General features: G+C 33.4%; 1 protein-coding gene across 3 annotated transcripts; it reads left to right on the plus strand.

The window, feature by feature from the left end:
* Positions 1–6388: 6388 nt before the first annotated feature.
* On the plus strand, positions 6389–17851 carry LOC104916543 (voltage-dependent calcium channel subunit alpha-2/delta-1-like). 3 transcript variants are annotated; one of them, XM_010727654.2, is made up of 7 exons: positions 6389–6464; positions 8707–8756; positions 10314–10403; positions 12022–12090; positions 12929–13003; positions 13966–14040; positions 16212–17851. In XM_010727654.2, the coding sequence occupies exons 1-7, from the start codon at positions 6446–6448 to the stop codon at positions 16290–16292; spliced, it is 459 nt and encodes a 152-aa protein (XP_010725956.1). In that variant the 5' UTR covers positions 6389–6445; the 3' UTR covers positions 16293–17851. The 3 variants fall into 3 exon arrangements, with proteins under 3 accessions (XP_010725956.1, XP_010726008.1, XP_010725905.1); XM_010727706.2 differs by having other exon boundaries at positions 16425–17851; XM_010727603.2 differs by having other exon boundaries at positions 17511–17851.
* The last annotated feature ends 1302 nt before the right edge of the window (positions 17852–19153 follow it).

The following is a 19153-nucleotide window of genomic DNA, read 5'->3' on the forward strand; positions in this document are numbered from 1 at the left end:
CTGGTGCACTCTCAACTAAGGTTCTGGCAATGCTCCCATGAGCACCAAAGAAAAGGACAAAAGGAAAAAGCAAAAATGTAGTTTGTGATCATGTGTGTGGACTCTGCTGTCTCAGGAACTTCCTCAACTCTCTCAAGGCCAGTGCATTGACCAAAGCACAATTTTTTTTAGGATAGTCACAGCCAAATTGACTCTAAAACCTAAGTTCAGGCACATAATAATGAAATCCAACTTGTTTTTGAAGTCACAGCTTTTCTCTTTCTAACTGCTGTTGAGACTAATGTTGTAAAAAGGTAATAAAACAGCTGACTTGTACCTACAGCTGGAAAAACAATGATATTAGAAACTGCTTTTTACATATGTAGGCAGCTCGATGCAGAGGACATAGCGTCCTCATTATCATGTAATATCTCTATATTAAGTTTCTGTCAGGATGGACTAATACAGTTTCTACTTCTGTTATACTTTTGTCTCATGGAAGGTTTAACAACATAAAGACTGAAATGACCACATCATCAGTGTTTCATCAATCTACTTATAATTGATTTAACAGAGGTAGAATAGTTTATATGAGCAAGGTATTTAAACCTTTGTACTTCTAGCAGAGCAAGAAGGAGCATCAACTGCTAGCATCAGTGGGTTAGGAATTGGTTGCTATAGTTCCACAAGGTGGCACTAATAAGATATAGAACAGTACAAATGATTTTGTGTTCTCAGTTCACTGGATGTGGTAATTCTCAAATTTTCTAGAGTGTTAAATTGTAATAGTATAATAGTGTTTTCAAGCTTTACACTAGAAAATACCCCCCTTTTTTTTGTTTTAATGCAGATATGTTTTCATTGTGATGCAACAAAAAAATCTTGGGAAAACCAGCAATTGTATTTTACCACACAATACATCGGTGTACTTATGTCAATTTTTCCAAAATAGCAAGATCATTAAATGCTTTTTGCTCTGTGTATAATTTAGAGTCATATCCAAAGCAGAGGAGATTTTCCAATTTTCTTTCATTTTTCAAAGAAGGATTTATATTAGAAAGATTACAATTAGACTAGGAATTTACAAGTTATCACTGCAGCTTGGAGTTAAGGATTGAATTGGAAGTGATCCCAGAGACTCAATCGTGGAAAGACTTGAGAAGGTGTTTTCTCAAATGCATTACAGCATTTTAATATAGTTTTTTAAATAAATGCATAGACAGTCCAAGCATCACATACAAAGGCCTAAGTCTCCGACTTCTGAACTTTGTTGGGCCTGGTATTCAGAGCAGTAACAGTAACAACTTTTGATTAAACTGAGAAGCTTTAAGCCCTCATTTAAAAGGTTAGAGGCACTGTCATGGGTGTTTTGAAAAAGATGAATGCTGCTCAGTCGTTCACAAGAAAACAAGCCTTTTTCTTAGGACTGAATTCCACAGCTGTGCCCGTATCCATAAACCAAGGTCAGCATGCAGTCTGAAGAACTGTCCAGAATTATCCATAATGTTTAATTGTTAACAGACTCAATGGTATGGTTCTTGGCCTTGGCAGTCAGCTCTCTCAAACACTGTCTTGAGGAGTTCAGTTCAGGGATGAGCATGACCTATAGCTGATCCCAAAACATAATGAGATCAAATGATGTGGGGGGTTGGGATAGGGAGGGAGAAAAGCAAAATAATGTAGCCATAAAGATGTGAGCCATAATTTGCCCTACAGACTGAGAAAGAAAATGATTTGTGTCTCAATTTATCTAGTGCATAAATATAGACTAAGGGACCCTAGAAGTTACCTCTAGCACATCACTGTCAACAATACTCCTGAACATGTAGCTTCTATTTCTCTTTTCCCTGTCCTTTCTATCAAAACAAAGCTGCTTTACTTTTATTGATAAAACCCAAATGCATCATGACTATATCCCTTGAAGTTCTGAATCTAGCAGTCAAAGACAAGGACAAAAGATTATGGACCAGAATTTAGGTGAAACTCAGCATTTGGCATTTCCTATGGCTAACCTAGTTACCCTGCAGGGTTTTCAGATGATAACTCTGAAGTTGCGCTTTTCATTAAAATTGGTCATAAATGCCTTTTGGTCTTAGCTACTTCATAGCAGAATCTGAAATCATCTTCAAAATTCTGTTCAGTTATGGGGATAAGTCAAAGATGTAAAGACTGTAAGGAAAGGAACACATTGAGAATTATCACTGTGATAGCTAGAAAACGCCATAACATTTCCCTCATCTCCAGCAGAAGAGTTGCAAATTAATTCAGTGGTTTAAAAGATATGCTTACAAGGGATTTAGGAGACAGACTGCATAATGAGGTATAGAAAAGCAGTTTTGCAATTTTATTTAGAATAATAGTCTTGGTATGTTACTCTTGTTTGAGAAGTATACCTATTAGATATAAACTTAAAACAATTTTTCACTGTATCTGATAATCTATATAAGCACATTAATGGGAAAAAATAATTTCCTAGATGAAGCTGAAATTACTGAATTATTAATTCCTCTTTATTACAGCTTCTCTTGGTTTTTAATAATAGTAATTAAAAAAAACTTTTACTTTTATCTGCAGTTACAAAGCTCAAATTAATATAGTCTGAAATCTTACTGTCATGAAAACTTAAGTTACATTATCTGATCAGATCATTTTTTGATTCAGTTTGTTTATCTAGCGTCGGGAAAAGTCTTTCATGCTTCTACACAATTGTGGTAAAATAGTGAGATTCATTTTACTTATTACTTCATGTTACTCCAATGGCAAAATGAAGAAATAAAATAGGGGGGGGGGAAAGAAAGGCAACTGACATCTGTAACCAAACCAGCTTATTTGTGTATAGCTCTTCATTTCTATTTTCCTCACAGATCTCTCGAGCGCCTTTATCACTTCATATGTGTAGGAGTCAGAATCCTCTGTTCACACTGATCTTTATGAGACTTTTTTCTTGTAGAGAGAAATTTGAAGTAAAAAAAAGGAAAATAAATAATTAGTTAAATAATTAGTTTATGTGATTATTAAGTTTCTTAATACAGTACTTCTTCCTCTACTTTCTGTAGCATTCTTTCTGATAGGAAATTTCTCTGATTGAGAGTTGGATTTTTATTTTTTTATTCATTTATTTCCTTTCATATCCTTCAAAGGACTGTGGGATAAGTCAGGATGCAAAGACCTTTGGGAAGTCTCTTGTCCCATGTCCTGCTCAACACAAGGTCAGGACTAAATCAGACTGGGTTGCTCAGGGCTTTATCTAATGTGGTCTTGAAGACCTTGAAGAATGCAGACTTAACAGCTTCTCTGGGCAGCCTTTTTCTTTGTCATTCATTATCTGAACTCACATAGTTCTAAATATTTTAAATTTTTAATTAAGATATTGCTTTACTCTACACTATTTACACTGAAAATAAATAATAATGATAGAAGACTTGTTTCAAATAGTGAAAAATACAAATAATTAATACATATTATTAGACATATTATTAGACTTGAAGTCTTGGTGGTAGAAGTTATGACTCTTACACTTAAGAAAAGTTTCTAGACCGTATCTGACTTTTTCATCACGAGTGTATGACTTTTCTAGAAAAACTATATTTTCAGTAGTCCCATTGAGAACCAGACAGCCTATCTTTTATTTTGGTTTTAATTTTGTTTCTTTTTTTCTAATTCTTCCGTTACTTTTTAATAATTTGAATGTTATTTTTGTACATGAAGAGAACAAATGGATCTCCCCTGTAAGGCTGGATTTTCTGTAAGGAAAGGTTTGGGGAAAGAAGACCTGTGTGAAAGAGCCCTGGAACCTATTGTGTTCACAAGATCTGAGATCTTTTAGAGAAGTACAGAGAAGAAATAGCAGGTCTCAGTGGCTATTTCAGATGAAAAACAACTTCTAGGGATCAAAGATACTTGGCAGTTTTCTTCAACTTAGAAATCCACTCACTTGGTGGAAACCAAACTTGAAAGGAGGAACAAATAAAGGGAGAGATGCTTATATCTATATCTATTCTCATTCACAATATTCCTTGTAAAAGTAATTAAACCTATCTTCTTTTATTTATTTATTTATTTTTAAGTTTGTAAATCTTCTGTCTTCTTTGGAGAGATGTCTATAAGAAAAAGGTATACACAGATTCATCTCAGTCCTTTGGCTGACACTGTATCATGTCACAGAAAATGTTAGCACAGAGCATGCTTTTTTGCTAAAACTGGCTTGTTAATTTGACTTTCTGACTCATTTTTCCAGCTGGTCTGTCATTCTACTCAATTCCAGATGAGGCAATGGGAAAAAGAAAACTCTTTTGAATGTTCCACCTTCTTGCCAAACCAAGAAACAATTAAAAACTCAAATTTTCATTGCAGTTCTTTATCTCTGTTAATTATCCAAGGAACACTAAATCAGATATATTATCCTCTCGTTGTTGTCAATAATTTAAATTCCGAATTCTTTATAGATTAGTTGCAGATTTAACATGCTGCTTCTTTTCCCTAAATTACATACCATTTCACAACTTGAGTTCAACACAGTGCTTTAATTTTATATTTGAGATCAAATGGTAGATGATCCAGTCTAATTGCCTCATATTTTATACACACACAAGCAAACCCACATGACTCTTTTATACTTAATTAGTTGTTTTTAATCTAAAAGAGACATCAGATCACTCATCTAGCTAGTGGTCTTTAGTGGATTTTGTCTTGTTTCACCATAATTTTTAAGAATAATGTAATCTTAATTATTTAGTGAACACTAAACCAGGAACAGTTGTGAGTCCCCAAAAAAACAGAAGTGTCATAGATGAGTTGTGAGCTGAGAGATACAGATATAAAACAATGTGATCTTTAACTTATAAAAAATAGTTGGTAATTAAATAGAAACAGATCCATTAGCATGGTTATAGCTGGCACTTTGTAAAAAAGGTCAAGAACAAATTGGAACAAGTGAGGGATGGCATATGAAACTTGATTTTACAATGTGATACATAATAAAAAAAGTAAATGAGATGCAGACATATTGAAGTTATGTTCGTACTAGCAATACTGATATTTTCAAGGTAATTGGAAGTATTTTTCGTCTGTCTCTGCCCATACAAACTATGAGAACAAAATTCAACATCAGACACATAATCACTCACATACCTGTCTGTGTAACTAAAATGGCAATTGGTTTGAGTTGTTATTGAGAAATGACCTTATATAGGATAGTTTTATTAAAACTTCAATATTTTTCTGTTGTTTTTTGTTTGATTTTTTTAAATCATTTCTAAGTAGTTGCTTTAATTCTACCAGAAGCAGAAACAAAGGGTTTGTACAGACAGAGCAAATCAAAACATATTCCTAATTAAAATGACGTCTAATGCAAAGCTTGGTTTGCCCTTCCTCCATATAAGGGTCATCAGTAATAAAATTTCACCAATTCATACCTGTTGACTGATGATTTGGAACTATTCCTATAGCTCTTGGTTAATACATTGGCTCTGACTGTGTCACTCAATTTCTGTTGCTTATTTGACAAATAAAGGTTTATGTAGCACATACTAAATAAAGTGAAGAAAAATTGAATGAATGCAACCTAAAAACTTAGCATCAATAAGAAAGTAGTTTTCAAGGAGTCTATGCAGCTTTATATTTAATGTATTTAAAGAAAGCAGTCCTTTGTTACTCAATCCCATGGAAAGGAATTCATATTTTGTTTTCATATTATGATCTGTGTTTTGCAAAGTGAAGTGGTAAAGTTAAAGGTTCATGAAGAAATGCCTGAAAAGGAAAGACTGCGTGGCTGTAGGATAATCTTCAGAGGGACATAGAAATATTTATCAGCTTATTAAAACTGCTGGGAAAATATTTTTCCCACCTTCTTCAGAAAAGTTCAGCTTCTGAGCAGAATATTCTGTTGGAAACTGAAACATAGTGTGTATATATATATACATATATATATAGCTTTTCTCTGCATCTTGTATGATTTTTAATCTACATACAAACATTATGGGTTTTAATTATTTTCTTATTTCATTAATTTATTATTATTAATTTTAATTTATCAGTATGATAGAAGATAATGGCAACTAATTTAATAAAAGACAGAAGTGTTAAAGTAAATGCACTAGAAAAATTAAAAAAGAAATTCAAAGGCTTTACAGAGAATAACCAGTATTAGAGCTTTAAAGCATGAGAGATGTATGAAAGAAAATTCTTAATGAGTTCTATTTGGTGGGACAAAGTAGAATATATAAATGTCATAATGCCAGTGACTCTACTGTATTCAATTTGGAAGTTCAGAGATTTCTTTTTTGCTTCAAATATATTAAAAAAAAAAAATCCAAGAATCATTAACTTGAGAATCACAGCTAATTAATGGTATTTAGTTAAGTTTTATGTTGTGTCTTTTTTTTCTTTTTTTTTTATATATGCTTAGGTACGTGTGTTCACATTTTCTGTTGGTCAACATAATTATGACAAAGGACCTATTCAGTGGATGGCCTGTGAAAATAAAGGTAATTTGTCTTTGAAACTTTTCTTTGCTGGAGCAATATCTTGAACATTCTTGAAAAATTATGTCTTTATTCAGCCTAACTTGTAGCTTTCTTCTATTTTTAATCAGTTACAAAAGTTGATGAAATGTGTATATATGTGTAGATAAATAATAAGTTTTGTGTTTATTTGTTATTATATAATACAGTGTTGTAAGCAAAGTATTATTACGGTATTCATTATAATAACAGTAAGATATTATGGGTAAGTTTTGCTTGTTGTTCATGTAATAGGTATCTATGGAAACTTGGAACTGATGACAGATAAGAAAATTAGTGAAACTTGTTTTATATTAAGGAGCTTGGACAAAGGATCTTTTGTTTGTTTGTTTGGCTGATTGAATTTCTTTTCTTTTCTTTTCTTTTTTTTTCCTCCAAAACTTAGAAGACACCAGCTGACTTACATTAATTTCCCCCCCCTTTTTTTTTCGTTTTATAAGAAAATATCATAATTATTCTTTCTGTGATTCCTTAGTTTCTAAGTGCATCCTAAATTTATGATTTTTTTCAAGAGAAATTAAAAAAAAAAGAATTAATGTAAAGAAGTAAAATTCTTTCTCCTAAAATTTCAGCATGAAAAATGTAGAAAAATGCATTCAGAATTAGTGTGAGAAGAAAGCGTCTTAGACACCATATAACTAGGGAAGGAGACAAGATATAAACGGAGATACACTGCAGAAGATAAATTTTTAAACATAAGAAAAAGATATAGAAAGAGTAGTGATAGAGAAGAATTTATAGCTTACCTCAACCCCATGTGTATCATAACCTCATAAATCTTTCAGAATGCTGACTTAAATTATGCAAGATGTTCTGTAGATTGCATTGTTAGATAATTATAGAAAATCAGTATTTGATTTTTGAACAAATTTTTTAAGTAATGTCTTTTTATCTCTGAATATTATGTGCATTTAAACTAAATTCTCTTAAAATAAATTCAGACCAGCTCACTTATGGAATTATCACCTATGTCATTTTATTATCAAAGGAAAATGATCATACTCATCTTTCCAAAATTGATGGAATTCTTTGTTTGCACATCCAAAAAGAAATTTTTCTTTAACTTTTTCTTAAAGCTTTTAATTTGTTATCAAGTCACACATTACTTAGGACAAAGTATGTGAGAAACCTGATTCCTCTTGCCTCTCTTATTCTGCTCTCCTTCCCTCTGATTTGTGGTCTGAAGCTGGAACTTGGATCAGGAGCTTTATTTCTCTTTATTTTCAGTCTTATTAATGAATATGGGCAATATTTTTTAATTCAGACAAATAAGAGATAATATCGATAATAAATAAGTGCTGTGGATAGTGTCCTAATCAGATTGTTATCAAGCAGGGAAGCACGACGTACTCAAAATGCGTGATCAAGCTTCACTTTATTGTTGCACACATAGGGTTTATATGGGTTTCCAATACACATGTATTCACTTACTATTGGTGCACAACGTTGGCTGCTAGGTGGGCTGCTCAGCTTTAACCAATGCTCAGTCAGCATTCACCCCTGTGCTGCTAAGCCAGTTTACTTGTCAGCCCCCCCACATCCACAGAGCACAGCTGCAGATGTGGGCCCGCTGTTTACATGCTGCCCCAAGGACGTTGTGACTCCTATCTAACTCCTAGTATTTTCTCATGGGTATGCACTCTGTGCCGCTGCACCAGCTATGCTCGTACATATTCTCATGGCCGCCCTGCTCTTGCAGCCATTCCCCAACAGATAAAAACATTTCTGATGTTCAGTTTAGAAGAAATGCTGGATACAGTTTTTTGTTCTTTCCGGATTGCCTTATGTTTTTATGCTCTAAACTTCAGTACTGCAACAAACTAGCTATTCTAGCTTTCTTAAATACATGCATTCAACATATAATTCTGTTGTTATCACAGTGCTTTGAAACCATCATTATATATATGCTGGCCCTTCAAAGTAACTGGGAGTAGAAGACTACAAATTCAGTACATTATCCCAGTTTTAAAAACAAAAGACAAAATAAATGCATAATACAGTCTTGCTGCTGAAGAGTAACTAAGTTGGCCTGTATGGCATGTGTGTCCGTATGTTGCTGTGGCACTGACAAAAAAAGTGTTTCATTCATACATGGTACTTTCTATAAGGTTTTAATTAGAAATTATGAGTAAAATTAAATTCCTTAAGATGTAGAAACTAGAATTGTATTATATTAAGACAGTGTTATTTCTGTTCCTCATTTTAGGCTATTATTATGAAATTCCATCCATTGGAGCGATAAGAATAAACACCCAGGTAAGAATGTTTGCAAAATGAAGATACAGTTGTAACACAAAAAGTAGGGTAATTTCTGTTCTAAACTATTTTCCAAAGTAAAGTACATTAAGAAAGGAGAAAAATTTATAGTTTTCATGTACATATGCAGTATTATTCTGATAGAATGTTCTCATTTATTTTTTCCTTCTGCACAGTTACAGTAAACCAATTTACAATGTGATCTCAGTTACCCTGGCCAGCTAGCCCACAGTGGCTTGCATGCATGCAGGTCATGCTAGCATCCTCTAAAACTGGCTGGCCGCATGCACACAACCTAAAGTTTGAAATAATTGTCATCCTGTAACACTTTTCAGACTAGGGCTTCATTCTAGGCTCTGTTTTCCTCCTTGACTTACATGGCTCCTCTTTGATCTTGAGATTTGGCAGCAATTTTCATAAAGTTCTTTAAAACTGGAAATTTTTTATAAATATATAACCTTTCTAGACAGATTTGCATTGCATGGAGAAGGCAGAGGGTCTGTATAAGGGCATAAATCTGATAAAATCTCTGAACACAACTGAGCAGAAACAGTGGCCCGATACAGTCCCAACTATTTGAGAGGTTCCTGAGTTGGTCTAACCAGTCTGGACAGACAGCTTTTCCTCTTCAAAATTCAGGGACAATTCAGAAGACACAACTGCAGATAATTAAGGATCCTGGAATTACATGATGTGATCCAAACTGACAGTGCAGATGGACAGATATTTTTTTCTGTTGTGTGAAAATTCGCGTATCCAGAAAAGTAAAGAAATATCATAGCAGTTATCGTGAGACCAGCTATGACATTTTGTTTTTGAAAAAAAAATGAATAAATAATCATTTTTTGGCTTGAGTAAGAGTCCTTACTGTTAAATGTTTAATGCTGTTAAACTCTTCCATATAGTGTCTGGCAGGAAATATCCCTAATATTTTAAGACAGATTGGAAAACTTGAAGAGTAAAAGAAGTTTGATGGCAACCGTTCCCAAGTCAGACCAGAAATTTTATAACTTTTAAGATCACCAGCTTTATTTGCAATGCAGAACTAAAGGGAGACAAGAACTATGCACGTTTAAAATTCTGAAAGTTTAGTTTCAATAGGAGTTATACAGGTTCTTGTAGGACCTCACATAGTGATTACCACTCACCTTCCACTATCTCTTCTGAATTGAAGGATCTGTGATCTGCCCATAATTTCATTGTGACATTAACATCTAATTTTTGAATAGATATAATTGTAATCCTCAATTCATGAAAGGAGAGCAGTGGTTATAGATCTATATGGTCTAAGTGTGATAGAGCAACTGACACTGAAATACAGGAATTGTCTTGGCAGTGCATACTGCAGTCTGAAGACTGAGATGCTGGGTAGTAAAATTATAAATAAAAATGTAATTAACATACTTGTGTTAGTGGTGAATGTTGACATTTTTCACTAATCTTTTTCTTTTTTTTTTAATGTTGCTTTTATTTTCTTACTGTTATTAGTATTCTTATGCTGTTTCTGGATATGAATCTAATAACTGCTTTCTGAAAAATTTATACACTTTTTGGCAGGAATATCTGGATGTTTTGGGAAGGCCAATGGTGTTAGCTGGAGAGAAAGCCAAACAGGTTCAATGGACAAATGTCTATCTGGATGCTCTGGTATGACTGTTATTTACTAAAGTAAAATTCTTGGTCTGTTCGGAAGAAAGGCATAGGATATCAGTTAGCATAGTTCTCCACAGTCCTAAGGACTTATTTTTTTATTATTCCAAGCATAATATTCCTTCATTTCCAGCATCTGAACACTTCAACAGAACAACTTTCTGAACAGCTTGTGCCAATGTGCTGGTTTTTGCTTGCTTCTGGTATTTTCATTACTGTTCTCGGCTTTAGCAGAGAAAAGCAATTCTACACACAGATCTTAGGTGGAAGTCATTAATGTCCACAAATTAACAAAAGCAAACAACAACAACAACAACAAAAAACAGTTTTCCAGTTTTATACTTGTGCTGCAGTAGAGATCATCAGTTATATTACTGCTGTGGAGGGTTTTGTGTTTGTGTGTGTCGGGGGGTGGGGAGGGGAAGGGTTTTTTGTTTGTTTGTTTGCTTTGTATTAGGGTTTTGTTTTGTTCTTGTTTTTTTCCCCGGGCACTCAAGGGAGAATTAAACCTTTCAGTTTCACTGGGTATTAGTACAAATTTTGAACATGGATCTTTAAATTACCATAGTTGTAATTACTTGCTTGCTCAAAAGCAATGATTTCTTTAATTGGACAGTGTATATAGTTACAAAATAAACAAAAAGTCGTATGAAATACTTTCTTTACTGCTAAACATATCACAAATCTTGTAAAACAAACATATTCAGGGAACTGGGAACTGCAAACAGCAAAGTATTATTAGTAGCAATCTAATCTGTTGCCCTAGATAACCTCCTTCTGAGTAACTCTATCTAGACAAAAAATAAATGGTCATCTGGAACCATGTATCTATTTAAGGTCACATGGTCATTAATGTCATGTCAAAATTCACATCTTCCTGTCAGTCAGCATTATTGTAAATTTTTATCAGTACATCATAGAACTGAGCACGACACACTGGGGAACCCGTTTTTCTTCGGAATTTCAATGACCAGAAGTTCATTAACCATGTTTCCTTGGTTACTGTTGAGGTACTTACTGGAAATTTAAAGGATGTTGTGACGAAAGTTCTTATTTTCTGTACATATCCTGTTGTAAAGCCAAAGCTAAATTTGTAACTAGGAAAAGAAAGAGATCTGCTTAATGAAGAGTGACATCTGAAAATTTCTATCATGTCACTGTGTGTTTTCATTGGGTTAATTCAGTCTTTCCTTCAAGTTTCCTGCATAAGTGTGCTTTGTAAGCATGTTTGTAAGTGTGTATATAATCATAGGCATATTTGTGGGTGTGGATACATATGTATTTATAAAAAATAGGGCATTTTAGTAATAATATTTATTAGGTGGAAACCAACCCATACTAAGCTATCAGAGGTAAAGTTTGATATCTGTGGATTTCAAATCCATCATGGAGGAGGGCACAAATATATCTAGTTTCCATACAGGCTTTTTCTCAAGTCTTGGTGTTAGCAGCAATTAGAATGTTAGCAATGTTCATTTGTAACAATGGTCCTTTATCTTAAGCAACCTCCTGTATGACTGTCCCCTTTTTTTTTTCCTATTCCATATTTCCCTTTGAATATTTGTTACTAAGCTGAAAAGTCTTTTTATCCCCTCTGTATGTGTTTATTTCTTAGGAGCTGGGACTTGTGATTACAGGAACTCTGCCTGTCTTCAATCTAACAAAAGAACAAAACGGAAAAATAGTAAGCTGTTATTTAAAGCAAGCAAGCAAACAATTAAATTTAATGCTAAACTCCTAGAAAAATGTATATTTCAATAGAACTTTCTACAATTTAATTGTCTTATATGTCAGAAATAAATAGGTTGGCTGGCTCTAGTTCCCTGTTAACATCTTGGGAACAAGAAAGTTCAGGTCACTCCTTTTGTTGTTCTGAGTTTCAGGGTATGACATTCCTTGTTTTATCTCTATGACCTGGTGGCAGTGTGAATGAGCAAAATGCTCAGGAGATGGGAAGTAGAAAGTGACATTTTTTAGGCCTTGCCAGGAAGGGAAGCCCAGATAAATATATAACAAATCTGTGAAGCTGTGACAATTCAGGGTAAAAGGCAATGATGCAGAGTTTAAATGAATTAGTTGTAATGATTATAAAAAATAGCACTGTGGGTACAGGTTAAGATGTAAGTATTAAGTTTTTCTAGTGCTGTTACAGTCTAATAAATTTAATGGTCAGCATCCTGAGGATGTATTAATAGGTCTATATGGATGCTAGTAACTTATAATAGTTTGACAAACAATATGTTTTCCTTGTTTTGTTCTTGCATTTATAGTTTGTTCATCCAGGAAAGCATGCATTATCATCTTCTGAAATAACTTCTATATTCTGTACTAAATTATGCATATTATCTTTAATCACATTAGTTATTATTAAAAATATTTTAAATGGGCCCAGTAGTAAATAGGCAACTTTTCAAGTACTTTTGCCAAACAAAAGAAGAAAGTAAAATTTAAAATCACTGACTCTCAGTTATCCTGTATTGTAAATATGTCAAATATGACCTAATATTTTGGAATTTTGTCAGAACCAGTTGATTCTTGGAGTAATGGGTGTTGATGTCTCTCTGGAAGACATAAAAAAGCTGACACCTCGATTTACGGTGAGTTGGTTGTGTTGGTAGTTTTTTCTTTATATATGATTTATGTACAATTTCTTTGTGTGCTCTTTCATCAGTCATGTAGCAATGATTGGATGTGAGTCAAAACACCAGTAGGCTTCTTTTCATATACTCTTTTCCGTTGTTGTAGATTTTCTGACCAGGCAAACCCAGGCTTCTGTGTGAATTGTGCATCAGAATGCATCTGTAAAAGCTAACTTTTACACTAGGGGATATATTCCAAGTATTTATTATTCTATAGCCTTAGGCATTGCTGTTCAGATGAGTGCTTGATTCTTACCAGAGTCCAGCGTATATAATTAACTATAGCTAATAATAATAATAATACTTATCATAATAATGCTTATCATTTTTAGAGGACATTTATTTGTAGAAAGATTCTTAAATATATGTCCGTCTGTACACTATTCAATATGATTGATTTCTATATTTAGACATCTAGCTAGGGAATTTCTAAGAAAATGTCCATTACTGTGGAAACTACATCTGGGGAAAAAAAAGTACATCATGAATTTTACCAAAGGCAAGTACAGAGTCTCCCATCTAGGATTAGAAAATCCCATGCCACAGTACAGTCTTTGGGCAGATTGCCTGAAAAAGTATGAAAGGAACAGCGGAGTTCGTAATGGAGGACAAGTTGAACAGAATTCAGCAATAGCTCCTTATAGGAGAGGTCAGCTGTGTAGTGAGCAAACTCAGTACACTTCTTTCAGTGAAGGAGTGGGCCTTGTGAACTCCAGATCAGCACAAATTATTCTCCTAAGTTTATGATTCTAAAAAAGTAAACATTTTTTTAAAACTTTTCTCTGGATTAATATCTCACATACTTCATGATGCCTGAAGCAATATATTTTCTTCAATGTAACTATTTCTGGAAAGCTACTGGTTAATCTTTCTTTATTACTTAAGGATTTACTACGCTAAACTTCATTTCTTTCTTTCAGCTTTGTCCAAATGGATACTACTTTGCAATTGATCCTAATGGGTATGTGCTACTTCACCCAAATCTTCAACCAAAGGTATGAGAAACTTTCTAATTTTGTAATATGGGGACATTCTGAGAAGTAACATGAACAAATAAGAACTGCCTAAACTATCAGAGAAAAATAATAAAGAATTCTCCATTGTGGGGTGTCAGGAAAATCTGTGGTGTATGTATGGCATCATCCAAATCCGCTTAGGTAGCAAGAAGATGACCATTGATTTTTGTTAAATTTTGTTATAAGTGAAGTAAGAGAGATGTATATTTTATGCAGATATCTATAAATATGAAATAAGTATTTCAGTATATGTATTAACAAAGAAAAACAAAAGAACAAACAAACAAAAAAACAACTAGAGATAGGTATAATATTATAAAAAAGTTTTACTGTGTTACAAGATGCCATTGAAGCAAACTCAAGGGAGTTTACTAGCATATGTTTATTATTTGATGTTTTCTTATTTCAGAAATTTAAACTTTAATATTTACAAAACCTCAGAAATCAGGGACAAGCACACACTATTTTTACTTGTATTTTCATATTTATTTCTTTGCTTACTTTCTATTTACCAGAGATGAAACCTGAGCTGCAGAGTTGGGGTGGATCAGACCATTTACTCTTTCCCAGAATGCTAGATTTTAATTCAGTTTATGAAAGGTCTTTCTGACATAAAATCTATCTAAATCTAATTAGGATGTAATTTTCCTCAGAGTTCAGTAAACTTTAGGACCCAAATTTCAGTCTAGGTTCATATCCAGTAATAGTAGTCTTAATCCTGTATGAACTGATAAATTACATGTATTGCCTTGTGGAAGTTGCCTCCTTGGCTTTAATGAGATACTTCAAGGTGAATGGCTGAATGTTTTTCAGAAATCAAAACCTTGGTCTCTGTTTTAGTGAAAGATTGCTCCATGTCAATAAGTCTTCTGTTTAGTGGAATATTTCAAAATGCCTTTATTCTGTGAGAAAGAAACTTTGAGCAGTTTTGTCCTCAAGTTGTTCACAATGCACAAATACATCATTCTACAAAAGAAAAATGGTTAGAGCTGAATTAACAAAAATAATTAAATAAAACCATTGTGGGTTGATAGAAATGTATGGATAGTGTATTAATAAAAAATCTAGAATTAATGATGAATCGTAAGTACTGAACATCAAAGAACATATCTGCATAGTTCAGATGTCAGTGTTAAAATTTCTTAGTTTGAACAATCTCTGGGCAAGATAAATGCAAGTTGTGAGTACAACTTGAGGCAAGAAAGGCAACTGTCCTCTCTTGTTTGTTCTCTAGAATGTCCTACTGTAGCTACAGAAAGGATAGCAAATTCTTTGTTCAGTATTTCACAGTATTTAACTACCAGTGGCAGAGAATAAATGAAGAATTCATTTACTTTAGTAATTCATTTAATTCTCAAGACGAGGGAATTTGAATTATGAATATGTGAATTAACTTTCTGAAGTAATGAATGTGCTTGAAATCTTTTGCCAAGTGTGTAGGAAAACACCAACAACATGCTACTTTTGGAGAAGGAGTGATCTTAGCTATTGATGGAGTATCCCTATTGATTTATTTCAAGAATACCCCATTAAAAAGAAAAACAAGAAAAAGACAGACTTTGTTTAGGTTTTAAAAATTTACAAGCACTTCTTTTTCTATATATACACATTTGATTTTCAGTATGTGATAAAAAACTAGAAGTTTTGAATTGATGATTATGCTTAGTGAATTATTCTGTGACAAATAATTGCATCATTCTCTTCCCTAGAGATTAATAGAAATTCAGATAGTGGCAGGTAGTTTACCTTTTCCAAATAAAACTAGAATTTTGTTAGCAGAAGGAATATAAAATGAAGCAATGTAGCAGTCTTCTTTTAGGCATCATCTTGTGAGGAACTAATGAATACAGGTTGTGTTCACCTCATGTGCAATTCTACAGTGTAACACTAAGGAGTAAATAACTTTTGTTAGAGAATGAAAAATTCAGTTCCAGCTAAACCTAGACAGACTGCAGAGGATTATGAGGAAACTAATTGTCATGGTTTCTTTGTGCAGATGCCTTGGTTTTTTTTAATTAAAACAATATAGAATAATATAGATTTAGAGTATATTGAAAAAATGGTATTTTATGTGATGTGTTTTATGTGATAGAATAATGTCTAAATGTAATATTAAGCATATGCATTATTATTGTTGTTGTTATTAACAGTTACACAGGCTAGACTTTTTCACTCCCAGTTTGTTTGGGGTGGTGCATGCTATACAGACTGATACAAGAACTACGTTTTAAAACTAAGGTACACTATAAAGAAAGATGTATTTAGAACTCATGGACTTTCTTTAACATGTCATATTAATTTTAATTGAACATCCTGGTAGCCATTAACATATTAACTAACAACATCTTAACCCTCTTTGGCAGCAATTTTTCAGTAGATGTAAGCTAAAACATAACTACGTCTTTACCTTTGAAGAGGTGAGGGTGTATTAAACTTTCAGTAGTACCTTCTTCTGAATGCTTTTCTGTCTGAAAATCTTATCTGAAATCAAAACTGGTTCAACACAATATTTTGGGAAACTTTTTTTGCAGTAGCATCTCACACACACACCAAAAAAAGCCTTTAGAAATTCTGAACTTGTTAATCTGTTTCTACAACTGACAAAAAATTTTAGAAAGACAGTTTGAAAACAGGTAAAAAATCTGAGGAACTTTCCTTTGTGTTTTGTGCATGAAAACTATGTCAAAGCATAACATTGGAAATATTTTTTAACCTCTCAGTTTAATACAGTTTTAAACTAATTAAAATATATGTATTTATAATTTTATATGACACTTTTAAACAAATAATTTTATATTTTTCTGCCTATGTACTCTGTGTTTTCTCATTGTCCTGAGAAAGAGCAGGTGTCTCGCCTAATAAATGTAGCCGCTGGATTGAGTGGTTAGTTTAAATTAAGTGTATGCTAACAAGATAAATTCTAATTAGATAAGATTTGAAAAGCAGCAGATAATTATGTTGTGTTTTTTTTTTTTTTTATAATTTCTAAGGATTAGCATTCTTTTCTTCATTCTCATTATGTCCTGATCAAAATCCAACAAATGATAATTATAAAATTGCACATGCTTTCAGTATGGTCCAGTATTTGGTCCTATGGTTTACATTTTTGAAAGAAATGTAAGAGGAAGGTAGATTTAAGAGCAGATAGAACTGTAAACAAAGGGTGCAAAAGGTGAAACTTCCACAATTTAGTTCTGGCAGAGTATGGTGGGAGGGAAAGCTCTGTTGACTTAATTCACACTATTTAAAATTTGTCTGTTTTTTGTTTCTCTAGACAAAACCTATGTGCAATTCTGACATTGAGTTCAGAACTCCTGAGCAGAATGAGGGTTAGTCCCTGACTCCAGTACACTTGCACTGTAGAATATAGATGTGTAGGAAAGATTTCTACAAGTGGTCTGTTTATTAATAGTGTAAAAAAGTAAATTACTGCTTTTTTGTTACTTCAGCAAATTGGTGTGGGCATACCAAAAGTTAATTTGAGAAAAAGGAGACCTCATGTACAGGTAACTTTGGATGGAGGTGATTAGTGCACTAGAATTGCATAGGCCTGGAAATACATTAGAAAGCTTCTGTCCTGCTTACTAGGAAAACTCTAACTAGAGAACTGTTTACTTTGACAAACAGCTTCCAAAGCATGAAGCCTGCATCCTTCTGTGTTTAAATAATAAAAAACATGTTATTGGCTGTAGTGAAGGGCGTTGCATTAAATTATGATGTTTTACTAATAGGTGATAATTAGAGCCGTGCTGCAAAAATTATCTTCAGACTGAAATGAATGTGAAGACTGTAAAAGGGGAAAAAAGGAAAAAAAAGAACGAGAGAGAGAGAGAGAGACTACTTGTGCTGGCTATGCTTGCATAAACCCTAAGTTAAGAGGGTCATTTTCATGATTTTATTGCTTAGTTTTATTGTACAGTATATAACATATAAGAATTTGAGCCATTTAGCTTTTGCTTTCTCCACTGAAGTCAGACTAGGACATATGTTTCACTTGTTATTTACATTTGATTTCTTAGACTAGAAAACCCAGATCCAGAGGATTAACTACCATCAACTTGAAGAGGGAAAAGGAAATTCAGTAAAATTTATGTAATGCAATCCCTGAGCAGAAGACACCTAATGAAAACTCAATAAAAAGAATTAAAGGATTAGATTAACGATGTTACTGGAAATTAACAAAATTAGATGCAGTAGACCATGTTAACTTTTTACGTATATGGAAATATATGATGCAAATCCAGTGGCTCGCATAGCAGGACTATTAAAATCATAGTGTAAAATCCTGATCTAGTTCAATTCGGTGATTTCACTGAGTCTCAAGTGGCTATGTTTATACAACGTCTAGAAAACCGTCTCCAGACTAGATTTTTTGTTTAGGCGCTGGAGAAATCAGCATCAGAACATTAAGCATCTCAATATTCAGAGCACAGCTGGCTCCTCAGTGGGTCGCGGTGTGATCTGGCTATGGCTGGCTTATCCTGGCTGTACCATCTGCTCAGGGATGTGCAGCTCTGGAAAAGCACTGGGCATCCACCCACACTGGAAGCTGTTCTTGTGACTCCCTCTGGGGCCCAGGATTTTTCTACTTTCTCATCATTATTTGTTTAAAAGCCTAACAGCCCAAATCTTCATTAGGATCCCAAGTATGAACATGAACTAGACTCCTCACACCAAGAAATAGAACTCCTTCAATAGAATTTATGAGAATACTGACATCCTCAAAACACACATTTTAATATATATATTTTTATGTTGCTGCACCAGTTCTTTCTTTCGTTTCCTTCTTGATTTGTTATTGAAGTAATAGAACTTTGCCTTTATTTTTTGAGCTGAAAATGGATTGCATTTTCTTCATGTGCATGCTTCATTGCTAGTGATTTACTTCTGTTTTGTTTTATTAAGTTGTGCTGGTGAATGTAGTGGTGCTGTGCTTATTCTAGTCATCTTGTGTGCATGACTGGATAAAAAGAAGAGCAAACTGATCAGTAAGTTTGTTTCTTCATGGCTTAGAATAAACTGTGCAAAATGGCAACCTAGGAAGAAAAAATTATGGAGCCCAAACACTGGTAAATACACATATTTTGGAGAG

Source organism: Meleagris gallopavo, chromosome 1 (assembly GCF_000146605.3).
Source record: "Meleagris gallopavo isolate NT-WF06-2002-E0010 breed Aviagen turkey brand Nicholas breeding stock chromosome 1, Turkey_5.1, whole genome shotgun sequence".
NCBI classification, from domain to species: domain Eukaryota; kingdom Metazoa; phylum Chordata; class Aves; order Galliformes; family Phasianidae; genus Meleagris; species Meleagris gallopavo.

Bases quoted from the DNA above. Each gene is read 5' to 3' on its own strand.
- LOC104916543 (XM_010727654.2), top strand. The intron at 10,404-12,021 runs GTATGACTGTTA...TTTATTTCTTAG, and splicing joins ATGTCTATCTGGATGCTCTG to GAGCTGGGACTTGTGATTAC. The intron at 14,041-16,211 runs GTATGAGAAACT...TGTTATTAACAG, and splicing joins ACCCAAATCTTCAACCAAAG to TTACACAGGCTAGACTTTTT.